The 22,296-nt window shown below is 39.2% G+C and overlaps 1 protein-coding gene across 5 annotated transcripts in view; it reads right to left on the minus strand.

Annotated features, from left to right (window-relative positions):
• Positions 1-796: 796 nt before the first annotated feature.
• The window catches only part of LOC100656190 (zinc finger protein 160-like), a 29,629-nt gene continuing 8,129 nt past the window's right edge, over positions 797-22,296 (minus strand). For 3 of the 5 annotated variants that reach the window (XM_023543469.2, XM_023543468.2, XM_023543467.2), the window contains 3 exons: positions 17,585-17,711; positions 16,979-17,077; positions 797-5,029 (listed from right to left, as the gene is read on the minus strand). In XM_023543469.2, the coding sequence (XP_023399237.1) occupies positions 2,343-5,029; positions 16,979-17,077; positions 17,585-17,711 (2,913 nt within the window). In that variant the 3' untranslated portion in view covers positions 797-2,342. The remainder of the gene's footprint in view (positions 5,030-16,978; positions 17,078-17,584; positions 17,712-22,296) is intronic. The other 2 variants (XM_023543471.2, XM_023543470.2) reach the window with 2 other exon arrangements.

Here is a 22,296-nt window from a genome sequence, read left to right on the forward strand (position 1 = left end):
GCAGAAAGTCTTCCCCTGCAGACGGCACCTTGAAATAAGACTTCTAGCCACCTAAACTGTGAGAAAATTTCTGTTCATTAAAACCACCCACTTGTGATACTTATGTTACATCAGCAATAGATAACTTTTTTTTTTTTTAATTAGGTTATAGAAGCCTGACAGAACGCTGGAGGCAGACCTTTTCTTTAAAATACACTCATACTGACTACAAAACTTGAGAGCATCAGGTTGTTCAAAATTTTCAAAAAACTGCCCTTAAATCAAATTTTCAGCAATCCTTGGGATATATATATTTTTACTGCCTTATAATTTAAAGTGAATTTGATTAATTAGATTTTATCTTTTTCTGAGTGAATGCAAGTTACACATCTTTCTAGAAAATAAGTAGCTTATCCTGATACATAAATGTGGGAATAAAGTTTACCATACTTCCCTTTGTGATTTAATATTTCTTCTAAATATAGATTTTTAGAAATCTCTAGTGACTCCATTTTTATTTCTTGATTAATGTGACATTTTTATTCTGTTTTTCTAAGACCTTTGTTTTTATTGTGTATTTGTTGTAGTAACTTACAAATTTTATTTAACAAATAACAAATTTTATTTCTTTAAAATTTACAATGTTGAATAATTGCTTCATTAACTTCTAAACTGATTTTTATCTTTTTATTTGAAATAACTTTATAGTTACAGAAATATAAAAACACATTTAACATCTATATCATTAGAATTCTATTCATAGTGATAGAAAATTTGGCTACATGATCCCCCATTTCCTTATGAGCCTTCATCAGAGTCTTCCTTAATATCTATATTTCTAAGAACAGTCTCTTCAAGGCAATGTAGGCTCTTCCTATTAAGCACATCAAAATTTCTCCAGCCTCTATCCATTGCCAAATTCTAAAACCACTCCCACAGCAACACATTTGATAAAGCAGCATGCCCAACCTCAGGTAACAAGCTATATCTTAGTTGCCTGATGCTTTCATAACAAAAAAATATCACAAGTGGCTGTCTTTAAAGACCGGGAATTTATTATCTGACGGTTTTCGAGGCTAGAAGTCCAAATCAGGTGACTGGCTCTAGTGGAGGGTCCTTCCTTGTTTGTAGCACTGGGAATTCCTTGGTGTTCTGGCATATGTAGATTCATATACCTCCATCTCCACATGGCACCTGTCTTCCCAGGGTGTGACTATCTATTCTGCTTTTTTGATGGCACCACTCATGAGTGATTAGGTTTAGGACCCGCCCTGCTGTGGTATGACCCACTAACAATCAAACCCATATTCCAAACAGTGTCATAGATACAGGGGTTAGGATTTATACTTTTTTAGGAGGGTGGAAAGGAGACATAATGTAATTCATAAGAACTATCCTAAGACATTAACAACATCTTGGATAGATTACCTCTGCTTTATTAAACCTCTCTGAAAACAGTAAGATGAAGCAGCCTTTTAATCAGGCTGATGGATGCTTCTCAAGCATTACTCTAGAGTGATGGTTACTTTGGAACATTTTTCCCCATAGATTTTGTTTGTACTTTGCTTTAAAAAACAAAGGATCTCACCTTTGTTTACTAGATACTTTAGCTCTTGCAAAGGAAGTTTCTGATATAAATTGGGAATGCTGCTGTAAGATACCTGAATTACCTGTGAAACGGTAGGATGTTATTATAAGGTGTACCTAGATTAGTTGTAAATATATATTGCAAACTCTATATACTGCAACAACAACAAAAAAAAACATACACAATTGATACGCTAAGAAGGGAAACAGTAATTATATGAGATGCTCAATTAAAAGCAAAAAAGGCAGAAAAGGGAAGAAAAAGAAAACAAACAAAAACCCACAGAACTACAATGAATAGAAAACTGTTATAAATATGGTCAGTATCAATCCAACCATATCAATACTCACTTTAATGTGTATAGCTGAAAGTACAAAAATTAAAAGACAGAGGTTGTCAGTGTATAAAAAGGCCTAACTGTATGTTCTTTACAAATAACGAATTTTAAATATTAAGAAAAATATAGGTTAAAAGGAAAGGAATGGACAAAGATATACCATTTTAACCTTAATCAAAAAACATTGCAGTAGCTAACTCTATTAACTTCAGAGAAAGGAGACTTCAAAACAAGAAAAATTATCAGGTATAAGGGGAGTGTTTCAGAATAATACAGGGGCAGTTGGACAAGACCATATAAACATGCCACTAATTACACTGGAAAGGTTTCTCTCTACTATGAATTTTCTGAAGTTGCACAAGATTTGATCTTTGGGTAAAAGCCTTATCACAATCATAACATTTCTAAGGTTTCTCCACAGTATGAATTCTCTGATATTTAGAGTTTTGAATCCCAGTTGATGGATTTCTCACATTCAGTGTATTTGTAATTATTCTCTCCAATATGGATTCTTTGATGATTTGTAAGGCTTTCACGATGACTAAAGCCCTTGTCACATATATTACATTTATATCGTTTTTCTCCAGTATGGATTCTCTGATGTCTAGCGAGATTTGAGCCCCATTTAAAGGTTTTCCCACATTCATTGCATCTGTACTTTTCCTCTCCAGTATGAATTTTCTTATGATCCCAAAGGATTGATGGACTGGAAAAAGCCTTGCCACATTCATTACATTTGCAAGGTTTCTCTCCACTATGAATTCGCTGATGTAGCACAAGATACGATCTTTGGGAAAAAGCCTTACCACATTCATTACACTGGTAAGGTTTCTCTCCACTATGAATTTTTTGATGTTTCAAAAGACCTAATTTTCGAGTAAAAGCCTTACCACATTCTATACATTTGTAAGGTATCTCTCCACTATGAACTTGTTGATGTTTCAAAAGATCTGATTTTCGGGTAAAAGCCTTACCACATTCATTACATTTGTAAGGTTTCTCTCCACTATGAATGTGCTGATGTTTCAAAAGACCTGATTTTTGGGTAAAAGACTTACCACATTCTTTACATTTGTAAGGCTTCTCTCCACTGTGAATTTGTTGATGTTCTAAAAGACCTGATTTTCGGGTAAAAGCCTTACTGCATTCATTACACTTGTAAGGTTTCTCTCCACTATGAATTTGTTGATGTTCCAGAAGACCTGATTTTCGGGTAAAAGCCTTACCACATTCATTACATTTGTAAGGTTTCTCTCCACTATGAATTCGCTCATGTTCCATAAGACTTGATCTTCCAGGAAAAGCCTTACCACACTCAATACATTTGTAAGGTTTCTCTCCACTGTGAATTCTCTTATGCTTCCGAAAGACTGATCGGCTACTGAAAGCTTTACCACATTCATTGCATTTGTAAGGTTTCTCTCCACTGTGAATTCGCTGATGTTCCACAAGACCTGATTTCTGGGTAAAAGTCTTACCACACTCATTGCATTTGTAAGGTTTCTCTCCACTATGTATTCGTTGATGTTCCCCAAGACCTGATTTCTGGGTAAAACTCTTACCACATTCATTGCATTTGTAAGGTTTCTCTCCACTATGAATTGTCTGGTGACGAGTAAGGCCTGAACGTCGACTAAAGACCTTACCACATATATTACATTTATATGGTTTCTCCCCAGTGTGGATTCTCTGATGTTTAGTGAGGCTTGAGCCTGAGTTGAAGGTTTTGCCACATTCATTACATTTGTAAGGTTTCTCTTCACTATGAATTCGCTGATGTTCCACAAGTCTTGATCTTCCAGAAAAAGCCTTACCACATTCAATACATTTGTAAGGTTTCCCTCCAGTATGAATTACTTTATGTTTCCAAAAGACTGATCGACTGCTAAAAGTCTTACCACATTCATTACATTTGTAAGGTTTCTCTCCACTATGAATTCGCTGATGTTCAACTAGACTTAATTTTCGGATAAATGCCTTACCACATTCATTACATTGGTAAGGTTTCTCTCCACTATGAATTCGCTGTTTCCCAAGATTTGATCTATAGGAAAAAGCCCTACCGCATTCAATACATTTGTAAGGTTGCTCTCCACTATGAATTCTCTGATGAGTTGTAAGGCTCGAACTTAGACTAAAGACCTTGCCACACAGATTACATCTATATGGTTTCTGTCCATTATGGATTCTCTGATGTGTAATATGAACTCTCTGATGTGTAATGAGGTGTGAATCATGGTTAAAAGTTTTGCCACACTCATTACATTTGTAAGGTTTCTTTCTACTATAAATTATCTTATGACCCCACAGGTATGAACGAGTCATAAATTCCTTACCACATTCTTTACATTTGTAAGGATTCTTTCCAGTATGAAATCTCGGATGAGTTCTAAGTCTTAATCGTAGACTAAATACCTTGCTATATACATTACGTTTACATGGTTGTTTCCTAGCATGGATCCCGTGATGTTTCCTGAGGTCTGGGCCACAGTGAATGGTTTTGACGCCCTCATTACCTTCATATGGTCTCTGCACACAGTGAATTCTCTGATGATTAGTATACATTGACCTTTGGCTGAATGACTTCCCACATTCATTACATTTGTAAGATTTTTCTCCGCTGTGGGTTTCCTGGTGTTGTAGAAACCATGAAGAAGGCATTAAAACATCCCCGCATTCGTTAGAAATGTTGCTTTGGACACTAGGAGGAATTCTTTGAAGGGATGGAATGGAAGATGCATTGTTGACAGACAACTCCACTTGATGACATTCATACATTTTCTCTCCAGTGTGAAATTTCTGCATTTCAGCCTTATGGGACTGAAAGGTTAATTCAGTTGTATTTTTGAAACATGTCATATACTTGTTTCCTTCACCTCTTTTAACATGTTGATTTCTTCTACCAGTGAAAATTTTGTTACAGGGTATAATCACTCCTCTGTTATTTCTTTCGTCTTCTCCCCGCTGACTCTCAAAGTCATACACATTTTCTCTGACTTGTCTGAAGTGAAAATCCTCAATGCCATGACTTTCATTTCTTTCCAACAACACCCTCTGGAATAATTCTTCTTTATCATTGATCTCTTTTGCTGATAATTTCTTGATTACATGTGGAGAAAGGACATCTAAAAAATATAAAGAATCACAAGCTTCCAACAGTTAGAAAGTATTTTATATCCCAAAACATAATTATACACCAGCATGAATACTTATAATAAAGAGAATTTTGAATCTTCTCCTCTATGATCTTCAAACGTTCAGGAACACAAAATTTATAGGATTCTTCAATAAAGAAAGGATGATTACATGTAATTCTTATCATTTTCATGGAAGCTGAGTTTTAAATGCACATGACCATACCACTCATGCAGGTAAAGAACATAAGCCCTAAGAGAAACAGACAACTGGGAGAATTCTGTGGTGAATTGTGTGTTGCTCTGGTGGTAGAACCTATGCTATCTGTATTTCAAATACCAGCAGGGTCACCTCGTGGTGCAGTGGTTAAGTGGTTAAGTGCTTGGCTGCTAACTGAGAGGTTGGCGATTCAAACCCACCAGCCTCTCTGTGGGAGAAAGATGCGGCAGTCTGTTTCCTTAGAGATTACATCCTTGGAAACCCTGTCCTATAGGGAGGCTATGAATTGAAATCAACTCTATGACAATGGGTTTTTTCATTTTTATGCCTGTGGTTACAATCCAATTTTGGAATGGGTTTGTTATGTTAATAAGGCAGGATTAGTGTAGGGTATATCCTGAGTCAATCTCTTTTGAGATATAAAGAGATTAAACAAGCCAGCAGTGCAGAGATAAGATAGATTCCAAGATACATGGAGATCTCCAAGGAACAAGGAAGCAGAAGCTGAAGAGACAAGGACCTTTTCTCGTAGTTGGCAGAGAGAAAATACCTTCCCCTAGAGCTGGTGCCCTGAATTCAGACCTCTAGCCTCCCAAACTATGAGAAAATAAATTTTGGCTTGTTAAAGCCATTCACTTGTGGTATTTCTCTTACAGCAGCAAAAGATAACTAAGGCAGTTGGAATAAAAAAATAAGAAAGAGTAGTTGGAAAATATGGCCTCGGTGACTGGAATGATGTCAGAGATACCATGGCTGATTTATATGAGAACAACTACTTGTTCATTTGAAATACTTTTTTTCCAACAACAAAATCAATGACTATACAAGTGGACCTCACCAGATGTATTACACAGTAATCAAATCTACCGTATCTACGGAAAGATATGAAACAAGCTCAATATTATCAGTCAGAAGCAAGTCAGGCATCAACTGCAGAATCATAAATGCAAGTTCAAGCTGAAGCTAAAAAAACCCAAAGCAACTACAAGAGAGCCAAAGTACAACCTTGAATACATCCCCCATGAATTTAGAGACCATCTCAAGAACAGATCTGACACACTGGACACTAATGACTGATGATCAAAGAGTTGTGGGATGCCCTCAAGGACATCATACATGAAAAAAGTAAAAAGATCATTGGGAATAAAGGAAAGAAACAAAAGACTAAAAGTGGATGCTAGAAGAGACTCTGAAACTTGTTCTTAAGCACAGTGTACTGAAAGTGAACATAGAAATGAAGAAGTAAAACCGCAAAACAGTATTTCAGAGGGAGGCTCAAGAAAAAAGGTAAAGTATGATAATGATCCATGCAAAGACCTTTAGTCATAAAACCAAAGGGGAAGAACACTGTTGGCAATTTTGAACCTGAAAGAACTGAAGAGAAAACTCATGCCTCAAGTTGCATTACTGGAGGCTTCTTTGGGCAAAAAGTTGATGCACAAAGCATCAAAAAAGATGGAAGCAATATACAAAGTCGGTATACTGAAAATAATTGGGAAACATATAACCGTTTCAGGAGACAACATATGATGAAGAACCACTGCTGCCCAAGGAAATACTTTAATCTGCATTGAAGGCACCAGTGAAAAAAGGAAGGCTCCAGCAATTGATGAAATACCACTTGAGATGCTTCAACAAGCTGATGCAATGCTGGCTACACTTATAAGCTATGTCAGGAAATGTGAATGACAATTCCTGGTCAACCAACTGAACCAGATCCATATATGTCCCCACTCCAAAGACAGGTGATCAAATGGAATGTGGAAATTATCAAACAATATTATTATTATCACATGTTAGCAAAATTTTGCTTAAGATAATTTAAAATCAGCTGCAGCTCTACATCGACAGGGACCTGCCAGAAATTCAAGCCAGATTCAGAAGAGGATGTGGAATGAGAAATACCACTGCCGATATCTGATGGATCTCGGTCTAAATCAGAGAATATCAGGAAGATGTTTACCTGTATTTTATTGACTATGCAAAGAATCCGACTGTGTGGATGATAACAAATTATACATAACAAAAAATGGTAATTCCAGAAGAATTAATTGTATACATACAGAACCTGTACATGGATCAAGAGGCAGTCACTGAAAAGAGTAACGGATTCAAAAAGAATATGTGGATTCAATTTGTAGAAGGTGTGTGGCAGGGTTGTATTCTTTCACCTTACTTATTCAATCAAATAATCCAAAACTGGACTATATGAAGAAGAACCCAGCATTAAGACTGGAGGAAGACTCATTAAAAACCTGTGATATGCAGATGACACAACTTTGCTTGAGCAAGGTCAAGATGACTACAGGCACTTACTGATGAAAGTAGAGACTACAGGCTGAAATATGGATTACACCAGAACATTAATTAAAAAAAAAAAAAAGAAAATCCTCATAATTGGATCAATAAGCATCATCATGATAAATGACAAAGAAATTGAAGTTGTCAAGGATTTCATTCTATTTGGATCAATCAATGCTCATGAAAGCAGAAGAAATGGAATCAAGCAGCAAATTGCAATGGGAAAAGGTGTAGCAAAAGACTTCTGTAAAGTGTTAAAAAGCAAAGATGTTGCTTTGATGACTAAGGTGTGTCTGACCAAGTCATGGTCTTTTTAATCATCTCATACGCATGAGAAAGCTGGACACTGATAAGGTAAGATGGAGAAAGAATTGACACAACTGAATTGCAATGTTTGCAAAGAATATTGAATATACCACAGATTATAAGAAGAACAAACAAATCAGTCTTTGAGGAAGTATGGCCAGAAAGGACCTTAGAAGTGAGGATGGCACGATAACATCTTGCTCACTTTGGACACATCATCAGGAAACACCAATTTGTCTAAAAGGACATCTAGTTTGGTAGAAGGTCAGAGAAAATCAGTGTGAGGTAATGAATAGCAATGTGGCCTCTGTGTTCAGTTCATGATAGATAACCCTGGAATTTTCCAGGTGAGTTAGGCCTCTTTTTTTATCTAGGTCTAATAACTATATCTGAGGATTTGTGCAAATGAATGGGGACTGGCCAAGCCAGAAAGGCCACCCTGTTGCCTATCAGGAATGGAGGGGGACATGATTCAATCAATCATCCACATGCAATGAGGCCTCAATCATGACTATGTAATGATGCCAATACCACCACTGGACATGTAAGCTCTATTAGCTTCCTAACAGGTGAAAGAAATCAATATGCTTTGGAGGGTAGTGTGCCTTTTTGGGGCATGAAAGCTCTACATTGGGGAGCTCCATGTGCTTCTTCTTTATGCAGATCCTTTGCTATAATAAATCTGTAAGCATATAAGCATAGCAATTTCCATGAATTCTGTGCTTCATTCCAGCAAATTATTGAACCCAAATGTGTAGTCTGAGCTAGCAGGTGTGTGGTAATAAATCTCCTTACCAGAAAAACAATGTGGCTATTATCCTTGGTCCCTAAGAAATAACCCTTGGAATATCCCGAGTAATTAAGGTATCTTCTTTATCTAAAACCTGCAGACCACACCTGAGGATCTGTACTAATGAGTGGAGGCTGGCTAGACCACAAAGGATACTTGGTAGCCTGATATCAACTAACCTTAGCAGGCGTAATTTAATATATCACACAGATGTAAGGAAGACTCAATGATGACTAGATAACGAAGTCAATAAAAGCTCTGAACACAAAGCCACCAAGAGCTTCCTGGGTGGCGAAGAGAAGGTGGCACATTCTATTTGGAATATGTAATCTTCACATCGGGAATCCTCTCAGACCTCAACAAAGAGTCCCTTCATAATAACAGTCCAGATTTGTATCCTATTGCTTTAGTAAATCTGTAATTCTATGTACAATTATGTGCCACACAATGTCCATTCCGGCGATGTCCAACTGCTTATGTGTCTATGGTCCCATAAGGTTATAATAGAGTTTGGAAATAAACCCCAGATGGAGAATGGGACACAGCAGATGTAATCTCAAAAATGAAGAAAAGATTCTCCAAGCGGTGAAAAGACTGGCTGCACTGAAAGCTACAAGGCTAACAAAAATGTGAGAGCGACCTACAGCAGATAGGGAGACATTGCTAATGCCCTGCATTGAGGACCAAACACAAAAGCAAACCCCTCTCAGCATGCTGATGATCACTGCTAAGTCACGATGGTTAAAGAAAAAAGCAGGACTAGACTAAGATACCGGATTTAGTGCTAGCTCTGGGTGATTCTAAAGCTTCAAATGTTTTTTGCTGCATAATGTGAAAGTGAGTGATGAGTCTGCCTGTGCTGATGAGAAGGCAGCAAAAGAATTTGTTGAAATCTTAGATAAACTAGGTGTCTGCACAATGTCCAAATCATATGTCTTATTTCACAGAAGGTACTGTGACCATTAAGCAGCACATGACTGAATAGTACTTTCTGTGAGTTCTATGAGTCATTTATGGAAGTTATCAAACCAAAAGGAATAGTTGGAACCAGCAGATAAAAGTGAGGTAGCCCAACGAAGGTCCTCCAGCTTGTGTCTGCCATCTGGAAGGCACAGAAGAAAAATTCAAATTTTTGGCCAGCAGGTAAAAGTGAGGGTGTTGTGTGGAGTCTCAAAATTGCAACAAATATCTGCTTCATTGGCAATCTGAAGGACAGCGTCCTTTTAACTAGTGAGCTGTGACCTAGTTCCAGGTAGGTAGGGGCAGAAAGAGGGAGTGTCTCGTGGGCGGACAGTGTCACAAAGGATGAGGAATTATGAAATTAGAGACTTGATTAATCTTTATGTTTTGGGGGTTGAACTTAATGTTGATTCTTAACTGCAATGTGATTAATAAAAAAGAAACTGAATTATAAAACATGCAAAAATGCAAGAAGCATGTAGCAGTATCTTACATGGGTAAAACAAATTACAGTAGAGTCCAAAAATGTAGGCACCACTCAACCTCGTAAGCTCCTTCAATAGGATGCATTCAAAGAGTATTTGTTGAAGGAGAATGAACAATGGCACACACATGAGATGAACAATGTAGCATGAACAATAATTTGGTCAAAAGCCTCAAGGATACAAGGTTGTGAACATGGACAATGTTCTCCCTAAGATAAATTCCTAACCCTGTGTGGGACAAACAACTGAATTTAGCTTTTTGTCTCTGGGTCCCAAAAACAGTCCTTGGGATTTCTCAAGCAATAGAGGTGACTTTGTTTTCCTAAAATAGCCAGGCAACATTTAACATGTGCAAATGTATCAGGAGCCCCAAACACCACACCTTGCAAATAACTTTAGGAAGGATGAAGAATACGATGCAATGAATTGTGTGTATTAATTGATTCAATTAATCATGCATGTGTAATGAGGCACCAATAATAACTATGCATTGAGGTCCAATGAATGTTATAAGAGCCCCTGAACACAGAAATACTTGGGTTTCCTGGACGGGGGAGAGACTGGTACGTCTCCGTGGACAATAGAAATCTGATGCCTGGACCTCTCCCAGAGCAAGACCTGTGTGTCTTAGTGTGTATCCTTTGTGCTTATATTAAATATATTACTGTAAATATAGCCCTTTCTGTGAGTCATTCTAGGGAATTATCGAACCCACCAGGGACAGTGAGCCTGCACAGGCCGGCGCTTGCCTACTGTAGTCTGAAGGAGAGAATTCTGACTTGTGTCTACTGATCTGGGTCAGAAAAATGCAGTGCAGGCAGTTGATTGGAAGGACTGTGTCATTTTACTTGTAAGGTCGGACTTAACTCCGGGTAGTAAGGGTCAGAGAGAGACAATACCACATGGGTGGCTGGTGTCAGAAATGACTGAGAAGTTGGAAAGTGGGGATGTGAAGTATTTTCACAATTTGGGAATTGGCCTTAAGCTGATTTTTATTCATGTACACTGTTGGTGTCTGAAAGGAGAAGATCGTTAGTATTTTTGATGAATACTGCCACACTGTCTTAAGTGACACTGTGACATTCCACAAAAACCAGATACCTTGCAGTGCAACGGTTTCCTCTAATATATGGCCTTTCTGACCTTGGGTTTGTAATTCTCCCTTAAATAATTGGCTGGGCCACAATCTTGGAAGCAATTGGTTGTTTACTATGCACACTAAGTGATTTGTGGTTTACTGATGGCATTAGTCAGTGGTCCGGCTGGGAGGGTCATGCCTTAAAATTGACTATAAGGGCCAATACACAAAGGTTGAGGGTGACCTCACTACCATAAAGAGGCTAGAGTGGAGTGCATTCTTTGGACCCAGGGTTCCTGCACTGAGAATCTCCTAAACCTGGAGAGAGAGGCAATGGGAGAGGGAACCTCTTAAACAGCTATAACATGAGTCAAGAGTTGTAACACCAAAATGAAGACAGCACGAGACTGTGGCAGCAGTCCAGGTGGTGGAAACCATTAGACTAGCACAAGGTGGCTGCTGTGGACTTGCTGGCCTGCATAGAAAGAGAACCTGAGTGCCTTTGGGAAGGAGGCTTGGTGGCAGAGCTAAAGAGCTGTAACACTTGACCAAGCATGTCAGAACCCTAGGAGGGTCATCAGCTAAGCAGCTGAGAGAACGGTGGTCGGCTGGCAAGGCTAAGGGAAGGGCACTGACTTGTGTGCATGACCAAGAGCAGTTGAAAGAGCTGACTTGGAAGCTGTCCTGACTAACAAACTGCATCCTGTCTCCTGACTTGTTCCTGCAACTCCTGAGTTGTAACCTGGGATAAGGGTGGTTGGTACATGTCTTAGTCATCTAGAGCTGCTTTAACAGAAATACCACAAGTGGATGGCTTTAACAAAGAGAAGTTTATTCTCTCAAAGTCCAGCCGTCTAGAACTCTGAATTCAAGGCACTGGCTCCAGGGGAAGGCTTTCCCTTTCCGTTGGCTCTGAAGGAAGGTCCTTGTGATGCATCAGTCTTCTCTTGGTCTGGGAGCATCTCAGCACAGGAACCTAAGGTCCCAAGGACACACTCTGTTCCCAGCGCTACTTTCTTCATGGTTATGAGGTCCCCAAATCTCTGCTTACTTCCCTTTCCTTTTCTCTTGAGAGATAAAAAGTGGTGCAGGCCACATCCCAGGAAAACTCCCTTTATGTTAGATCAGGGATGTGACCTGGTAAGGGTGTTACAATGCCACCCTAATCCTCTTTAACATAAAATTACAATCACAAAATGGAGGACAACCACAGAATACTGGGAATCATGGCCTAACCAAGTTAATACATTTTGGGGGGGATATAATTCAATCTATGACAGCGTGGCAGAGATACGCATGGTTGGCTGGCAAGGCCAAGAGAAGGGCACCGGCTTGCATGCATGACCAAGATCAGTCCAAAAAGCTGACTTGTTTGGAAGCTAACAAACTGCATCCTGTCTCCTGAGTTATTTCTACTACTTCCAAGTTGATCTTGATCCTGAGTTGTTACACATTACTTCCCCAATAAACCACGTAACTGTGAGTATGGTCTGTGAACATTCCAATAAATTATTGATTCCAGCAAAGAAGTATAGAGTGCTATAGGGGAGAGGGAGGTGTCAGAAACGGTGGAAAATTCGGAGAGTGGAGGTATGTCTGGCCTCCACCTCCCAGGAACTAGCTTTGTGATGATTCTGATTTTCATCCTTCCTCCTGAATGTAGACAGGCCCTGAAGCTAGATTTCACATGTGGAACCACTTATCAATCAGGCTCTTGTAATACTTTCTCTCTCAGCATTCTGGGACATGGTGACTGTTCTAATCACTGGTTTAAGAGGCATTTCTCTATTTGTTTTTATTAAGTTTTGACAAGTCAGTTCCAAAACACAGAGAACCTATGACAACAAAACAACATGTTGCCTTATCCTACATCATCTTCACAATCTTTGCTATGCCTACGACCCTTGTTGCAGCCACTGGGTCAATCCATCTCGTTGATGGTTTTCTCTTTTGTGAACTTTCTACTTTACCAAGCAGGATGGGCTTCTCTAGGGATTGGTCCATCCTGATATCACATCCAAAGTAAGTGAGATGGAGTCTCACAATCCTTGCTTCTAAGGAACATTCCAGCTATACTTCTTCTAAGATAGACTTGCTCTTTCTTCTGGCAGTCCATGGCATATTCAACATTCTTTGTCAACACTGTAATTTAAATTTGTCAATTCATCTTCAGTAGTAATTGTACACCTTTCCTATGCAAATGAAGTGATTTAAAGACCATCTGTTGGGTCAGGTGCACCTTAGCTGTCAAAGTGACATCTTTGCTTTTCAACACTTTCAGAGGTCTTTTGCAGCAGATTTTCCCAATGCAGTATGTTGTTTGATTTACTGACTGCTACTTCCATGGGCACTGATTGTGGATCCAAGTAAAATGAGATTCTAGACAAGTGCAGTATTTTCTCCATTTATCATGATTTTGTTTATTGTTCCAGTTGTGAAGATTTTTCTTTTATTTATGTTGAAGTGTAATCCATACAGAAGTCTGTGATCTTCATCAGTAAATGCTTCAAGTCCTCTTCACTTTCAGCAAGCAAGGTTGTGTCATCTGCATATCACAGGTTGCTAATAAGTTGTTCTCCCATCCTAATGCCTCATTCTTCTTCATATAGTCCAGCTTCTTGGATTATTTGCTCAGCATACAGACTGAATAAGTATGGTGAAAGGATACAACCCTGGCACACACTTTTTCTGATTTTAAACCACCCAGTATCCCCTTGTCCTGTTCAAACGACTGCCTCTTGGTTTATGTACAGGATCCCTATGAGCAAAATGCAGTGAAATTTCCATTCTTCACAACGTTAGCCAGTATTTGTTACGATCCATACAGTTTAATGCCTTTGCGTAGTCACTAAAACATCGACAAACATCTTTCTGGTATTCTCTGCTTTCAGCAAAGATCCATCTGACATCAGCGATGCTATCCCTTCTTCCGTGTCTTCTTCCGAATCCGGCTTAAATTTCTGGAAGTTCCTTGTCAATACAGGGTTGTAGCTGTTTTTTAATTATCTTCAGCAAAATTTTGCTTGCATGTGATATGAACGATATTGTTTGATAATTTCTGCATTTTGCTGGTTCACCTTTCTTTGAAATGGGAATGAATATCTACCTGTTCAAGTTGGTTTGCCAGGTAGCTGTTCTCTAAGTTTTTTGGCATAGATGAGTGAGCATCTCAGTTGGTATTCCGTAAATTCCTGGAGCCTTGTTTTTTGCCAGTGCTTTCAGTGCAGCTTGGATTTCTTCCTTCAGTATCATCAATTCTTGATCATATGCTACCTACTGAGATGGCTGAACGTTGACCAATTTCTCTTGAATAGTGTCTCTCTGTGTTCCTTTCATCTTCTTTTGATGCTTCCTGCATCATTCAATTTCTTGCACATAGAATCCTTCAATATTGCAACTCAAGGCTTGAATTTTTTCTTCAGTTCTTTCAGCTTTAGAAATGCCAAACGTGCTCTTTCACTTTCGTTTTCCAAATCCAGGTCTTTGTACATTTCATTATAATACTTTATCTCCTTGAGCCACCATTTGAAATCTTCTCTTCCGTTCTTTTACTTTATGATTTCTCCCATTGGCTTTATTGACTGTACATACTGCAGCAAGTTGCAGAGTCTCTTCTGACACTTGCTTTGGCCTTTTTTTTATTTTAAAAATGGCCTCTTGCTGTCTTCATGCATGATGTCCTTGATGACACAGAACAACTCTTCTGGACTTCAGTCATTAGTAGAGTTAACCTTAATGATGTGGACAGAGTAAAGCTTTCAAGACCTTCATTTGCTGATGTGGCACAACTTAAAATGAGAAGAAACATCCATGAGTAACTAGAACATGGAATGTATGAAGTATGAATCAAGGAAAACTGGAAACTGTGAAAAATGAAATGGAATGTTTGAAGATCAACATCTCAGGCATTAGTGAGCTGAAGGATCAGTAGCTGGAAAACACAGCCTTGGTGACAGAAACACTGCCAGAGATAACATGATAAAATTGTGCAAGAACAGTGAGCTAGTCATCTAAAATATCTTTTCTCAGGAACATAAACAATGACATGTGGACCTTGCTGGATGTAATACACAGAAATCAAATCAACTACATCTGTGGAAAGACATGATGGAGACGCTCAAGAGCATCGCTCAGAACAAGGCCAGAGGCTGACTGAGGAACAGATCGTCAATTGCTTATATGCAAGTTCGACTTTAAGCTAAGGAAAATTAAAACACGTTCACGAAAGCTAAAGTGCAACTTTGAGTATATCCCACCTGAATTCAGAGACCATCTCAACAGGTTTGACCATCTTCTGTATTTCGCAGGACAATATTGTTAAACACAAATCAAAGTGTTCTCATTAAGAATTTTCTATGACCTGGTAACCCCCACCTTGGGGAAGTACATATCAAGTTGGCAATTACTGAAGTATAGGTTGTCACAGAGGAAAAAGAAGAGTGATATTTCAGACTCTAGAAATGTGTGCTTCAGAAAAAATGACAGAAGCTTCAGAGTATAGAAATCCAAGAAAAGCCAAGGGTTTTCAACATTCCCATTCCATGTAGAAAGCTCAAAGGAGGAAAAAAATACAAGATGCAGGAGTAAAGTGTAGGCGTCAGAATTGGTGTTGTCCTTGAGAAGGGACTATGTCCTCTGCCCATAAACATAAGCTGAGAATATGAAAGGCAGAGATAAGGTTCCCATGTCAAACTGGGTTGAAAAAGAGGATCCGTCGACTGTCTTTACAGTACTGCTGAGTAACAACATCGGAAGTTCCACCCGACTCTCCTATTACACACTTGAAGTCTGGAGAAGCAGGAGCCAAGAAACATCTGAGGGGCCTGAACACTCAGACAGGTCTGGCAAAAGTCCTATGCCATTTCCTGGGGCCTCATCTGCAATGCAAAAGACAGCAATGCTTTGCCATCTCCTAGAAGGTTTCCAATGAGCACAGACTCTGGATAGATGCTTCAGCATGAAGGGGGCTCAGCTATGACCTATATAAACTGAGAACTGAGGATCACATGAAATCAAGTACAGAAGGAGAAATCAAAGGGGCAAAACACCGCTTTAAAACAGCCCTCCTCATCCCTATCAAAACCATGACACCAAAGATGTCATAGTGACCAGATAATAGCATGTTGTAGGTCATAATAAAAGGTCATAATAAAGACTTTGCCTTTGTCTCTGCTTGAGCTGCAGCACCACTGGCAGATGAACTGTTACACATCTCAAGAGAGTGATATATGGGGTTCCGGGGAGAGCAGGGAAGAAAAATTTCTTTGAGAGCTCACAAGAAATATACTTGTGTTTTCCCATTGGGGGACAGTTTCCCCAAAACATAGTTGATGGTGTGGCTTCTTCTATAACCATCTGACCTCTTACCTATTGTTATGTATCGAATTGTATCCCTCCAAAATTACATGTCTTACCTTATACTTGTGGATGTAATTCCACTGGGGGATGAGGGATTTCTTTGTTATGTTAATGAGGCCATGTCAGTGTATCTTAAGCCAATCATTCATAAATGAACAAATCCGGCACAGAAGAAAGCTAGGAAAAGAGGAACAGATACATGCCACATGAAGATCTCCAAGGTCCGTGGAACAGAAGCGGAAAGGAGACAATGACCTTCACCTAGATCAGACAGAGAGAAACCTTCCCTTGGAGTCAAAGCCCTGAATTTGAACTTCTAGCACCCTAAACTGTGTGAAAATATATTTCTGCTTGTTAGAGCCACCCACTAGTAGAATTTCTGTTACAGCAGCTCTAAGAAACCAGGATACCTATGTTCACATCTTGATACATTCCTGCATACCTGGGTTTTTTGCTAGTTTCATCTTCTTCTCCACAGTCCACGGCTCTGTCCCTTTCTTCAAAATGGAGATAATATTCATCTCAGATGCAGAGATTCCTGCTTATCAGAAGAAAGGAAAATGATGTGCTTATCAGAAGAAAGGAAAATGATTGTAGAATACAATCTAAGCCATTTGTTCAGCTTAGAACATCACAGATATCTCTAGAAAAGTATTTCAAACATTCATCTGCCTCCTTTGGAATACTTAGGGAATGTATTAAATATACAGACATCTAGCTCTCTTACAACAATTACTCAGTCAAAAGCACGGAAGTAAAGCCAGACAATTGGATAAATTAAAAGTTGGCCATAACGTTTTGCGCTTACGTAAGGCATGGAACCAGCAGGGACCTAGAGTGAACCAGGCAGATCATCTGAAGAAAGGGGAAGGCTGAAGTTCCAATGCCACATTATGAAACTTTTCAACTCTAAACCTACTTCAATCTCTACCACAAGAACAGAGGTTTCAAAGTCCATCTAGCAGTGCAGGAGCTTCCAAGATACTCACAGGGAAAATGCAAAGATACAAAAGGGCAGATTCTACATCTGGAAGAAAGTTATGCTCACCAAGGGAGACCAGGTTCCTGTAGTTCTCCAACATCACATCCCTGTACAAAGTCCTCTGAGCAGGGTTCAGGCATGCCCACTCTTGCTGAGAGAATTCTATGGCCACATCCCTGAATGTCAACAGTTTCTGTTAAAAAACAATAAAACAAAAAACTACCTCTCACAAGTAGAAAAGGGAGAGTTCTTATCTTCACACAAAATGATAAAAGTAGAAAGGTATGCAGATCAAGTTGGTTGACGTGAGAGGTTTGACAGATCCACATAATATTGAGCAAGTTATATGTCCCTAATTGTGTTTTATTATACTTTCCCATCAGAGGATATGAAATCTGTTGCATCACTGGGGATTTCATTTTGGTGGACAATAAAAGAAATAAGCAAATGAAAAGAATTCCCACAGGGTCATCTATATATAAGTGCTAGATGTTCTGTTCTGCAGCATCTTGCCAGAACCTTTCAAAACACAGATGAATCATCCTAGATGCAACTGTCACCCTTCACGTTGCACAACCTGAAGGATTCCTTAGACATCTGGAAAGAAGTCAGGGTACTTGAAAGTAACTACTGCGACATTCTTTATAACAGCGAAAAATTGTAAACGACCCATGTGTGTTCATTATGAGACTGCTCTAATAAGGACCTTAAAGTGCAAGCTACCTGTATGTTTACTAAACATGAAACAATTCTTAGACATATGGTGTGTAAATTTTCAAAAGCTGAAGAATAACATATCACAACAGCACATTCACTGGAGAAATTTTGGTTAAATCGCATCACATCATGATGCCATTCCCCAAGACCTGCAGTGACTCTTGCCTCAGAACTGACAAGAGTGGTTCCTCATGGAAGCTGTGAGTGATGGCGGAGGACGTGACAGGGTTGAGAAGGTTTACATTTTACTTCCTATGGGTGTCACTGTTTCTAGTTTTATCACAAAATAAATATATTCATCAAGTATGTTTAAAATAAAAGCAATAAAATGCTTAATAACAAAGGTTGAATCAGTATTTGCTTCCATTCCTATTGATGACAAAGTTCTGATCCTACATCTCAGCTGAATGAAACCATTTTTATCTAAAAGACCTGCTGGAGGAGAGTCCCTGAACAGATACCACGGTTTCCAAGGGATGGCTGTAGTGGGGTTTACTTTTAAATTTATCTGAAAAATTTGGTCTTTGTCCTTGATTCTTTGGAGATAACCTCTAAAAACTTCGATTTTCCCAAATCTTGTCTGTCTTTGAGGGCTCCAGACAACATCTAACCTAGCAGGTTATGCTAATGAGGTGACTCTTAGGTGAGGGCTAAACATGACAGAAAGACCCACCTCATGATATCACTTTGTGATATCAACACTATATGCCTCATGATATCGATCCAATTCAGAGGATGGGGCTGGAGCTTGAATTATGTAATGAGACCCTCAATAAAAGTTCCATGCACTGATGCTCTATGGGCTCTTTGGTTAAAGCCATCCACTTGTGGTATTTTTGTTATAGCAGCACTAGATAACTAAGAATTTGGTACTAGGAGTGGGGTGCTGCTCTAACAGATACTTATCACGTGGAAGAGGATTTGGAATTGATTAATGGGTAGAAACTGGAAGAGTTTTAAAGTGCCTAATAATAAAAGCTTAAATTGCCTGGAAGAGACTGTTGATGGAATTACGGACATCAAAGAAAATTCTGATGGGGAATCAGAAGGAAGTAAGGAGAGCTGTAACACCAGAGACAGCACAAATGCCGACAAGCAGCAGCTAAGAAACGGCAGCAGCAGAACCAGAAGACTGGTGCAAGACAGGGTGGGAACCGACCCATGGAGTGAGGTAGCTGAGTGCCTTTGGGCAGGAGGCTTCCTGGCAGAGTGGGATGCCTCCAGGCACTCATTGGTGGAGTTAGGCTTGCTGACAAATGAAGTAAGGGAGCTGAGGGCCTTCTGGCAGAGGTTTACTGGCAGAGTGGTGTGCCTCCTGGCTCTTAGTGCTAGAGCTAAAGAGCTTTGGAACACCTGCCCAAACAGGACAGACTCTGGATGGGCCCAAGAGGCTCAAAGGACCGAGAGACCAAGGAACCAGTTACAGCAGTACACCGACAGGGAACTGCCAGAAATTGAAGCCAGATTCAGAAGTGGACATGGAACCAGGGATAGAATTGCTGATGTCAGGTGGATCATGGCTAAAAGCAGAGAATACCAAAAAGATGTTTACTTGTGTTTTATTGACTATGGAAAGGCATTTGACTGTGTGCATCATAACAAATCACAGATAGCATTTCAAAGAATGGGAATTCCAGAACACTTAATTGTGCTCATGAGGAACATGTACATAGACCAAAGGCCGTCGTTTGAACAGAACAAGGGGATACTGCCTGGTTTAAAGTCAAGAAAGGTGTGCAGCAGGGTTGTATCCTTTTAGCATACTTTTTCAATCTGTATGCTGAACAAAAAATCCAAGAAGCTGCACTATATGAAGTAGAACTCGGCCTCAGGATTGGAGGAAGACTCATTAACAACCTGAGGTATGCACACGATACAACCTTGCTTGGTGAAAGTGAAGAAGACTGGAAGCACTTACTGATGAAGATAAAAGACCACAGCCTTCTGTACGGATTATACCTCAACATAAAGAAAAGAGAAATCCTCACTACTAGACAAATAAACAACATCATGATAAATGGAAGAGAGATTAAAGTTGTCAAGGATTTCATTTTACTTGGATCTACAATCAACACCCATGGAAGAAGCAGTCAAGAAATCAAATGACACATTGCACTGGGCAAATCTGCTGCAAAAGCTCTCTTTAAAGTGTTAAAAAGCAAAGATGTCTCTTTAAGGACTAAGGTTTGCCTGACCCAAGCCATGGTGTTTTCAATTGCCTTATATGCATGTGAAAGCTGGACAATAAATAAGGAAGACCAAAGAAGAATTTGTGTCTTTGAATTATGGTGCTGGTGAAGAACATTGATAACATGGACTGCAAGAAGAACGAACAAATCTGTCATGGAAAAAGTACAGCTAGAATGCTTATGAGAAGCAAGGATGGCAAAACTTCATCTCACATACTTTGGACATGTTATCAGGAGGGACCAGTCCCTGGAAAGGACATCAAAACAAAAAAAAACAAACCCACTGCCGTCAAGTCGATTCCAACTCATAGCGACCCTACAGGACAGAGTAGAACTGCCCCATAGAGTTTCCAAGGAGCGCCTGGTGAATTTGAACTCCCAACCTTTTGGTTAGCAGCTGCAGCACTTAACCATTACGCCACCAGGGTTTCCAAGGGGAGGGACATCATGCTTGGTAAAATAGACCGTCAGTGAAAAAGAGGAAAACACTCAATGAGATGGACTGACACAGTGGCTGCAACAAAGGGCTCAAGCATAACAATGATTGTAAGGTTGGCACAGGACTGGCTAGTGTTTCGTTCTGTTGTACACAGGGTCAAGTATGATTCCGAACTGACTCAACGGCACCTATCGACAACCTAGGAACCCTCCTAAACTGTGAGGAATAAATTTCTCTTTGCTAAAGCCATCACTTGTGGTATTTCTGTTATAGCAGCAGTAGATAACTAAGACATCGACCTGATACGATAAAATAAAAGTGTCAAAGGCTGTACTCTTTACAAAAGGAGATTGTCACGTCTTTCTCTCATGGAGCAGCTGGTAGGTTCAAACCTCCAACATTATGTTTAGTGGCCGAGCATTTAACCACTGCACCACCAGCATTCCTCTTCTTAGACATAGTTAAAAAAAAAAAATCAGGCCCAATTGAAAAGGAAATAAAAAAACTCCCAATAAAAAAAAGCCCTGGTCCAGACGGCTTCACTGCAGAATTCTACCAAACTTTCAGAAAAGAGTTAATACCACTATTACTAAAGGTATTTCAGAGCATAGAAAAGGATGGAATACTCATTCTATGAAGCCAGCATATCCTTGACACCAAAACCAGGTAAAGACACCACAAAAAAAGGAAATTACAGACCTATATCCCTCATGAACTTAGATGCAAAAATCCTCAACAAAATTCTAGCCAATAGAATTCAACAACGTATCAAAAACATAATTCACCATGACCAAGTGGGATTCATACCAGGCATGCAGGGATGGTTCAACATTAGAAAAACAATTAATGTAATCCATCATATAAATAAAACAAAAGACAAGAATCACATGATTTTATCAATTGATGCAAAAAAGGCATTTGACAAAGCTCAACACCAATTCACGATAAGAACTGTCAACAAAATAGGAACAGAAGGAAAATTCCTCAACATAATAAAGGGCTTTATACAAAGCTAATAGCCAGCATTATCCTAAATGGAGAGTCTGAAAGCATTCCCCTTCAGAACAGGAACCAGACAAGAATGCCCTTTATCACCACTCTTATTCAACATTGTGATGGAGGTCCCAGCCAGAGCAAATACACTAGATAAAGAAATAAAGGGCATCCAGACTGGCAAGGAAGAAGTATCTCTATTTGCACATGACATGATCTTATACACAGAAAACCCTAAGGAATCCTCAAGAAAACTACTGAAACTAATAGAAGCGTTCGGCAGAGCATCAGGATACAAGATAAACGTACAAAAATCAGCTGGATTCCTCTACACCAAAAAAAAGAACACTGAAGAAGAAATCACCAAATCAATACCATTTATAGTAGCCCCCAAGAAGATAAAATACTTAGGAATAAATCTTAACAGAAATGTAAAAATA

Source organism: Loxodonta africana, chromosome 11 (genome assembly GCF_030014295.1).
Source record: "Loxodonta africana isolate mLoxAfr1 chromosome 11, mLoxAfr1.hap2, whole genome shotgun sequence".
In the NCBI taxonomy this organism is placed as follows: domain Eukaryota; kingdom Metazoa; phylum Chordata; class Mammalia; order Proboscidea; family Elephantidae; genus Loxodonta; species Loxodonta africana.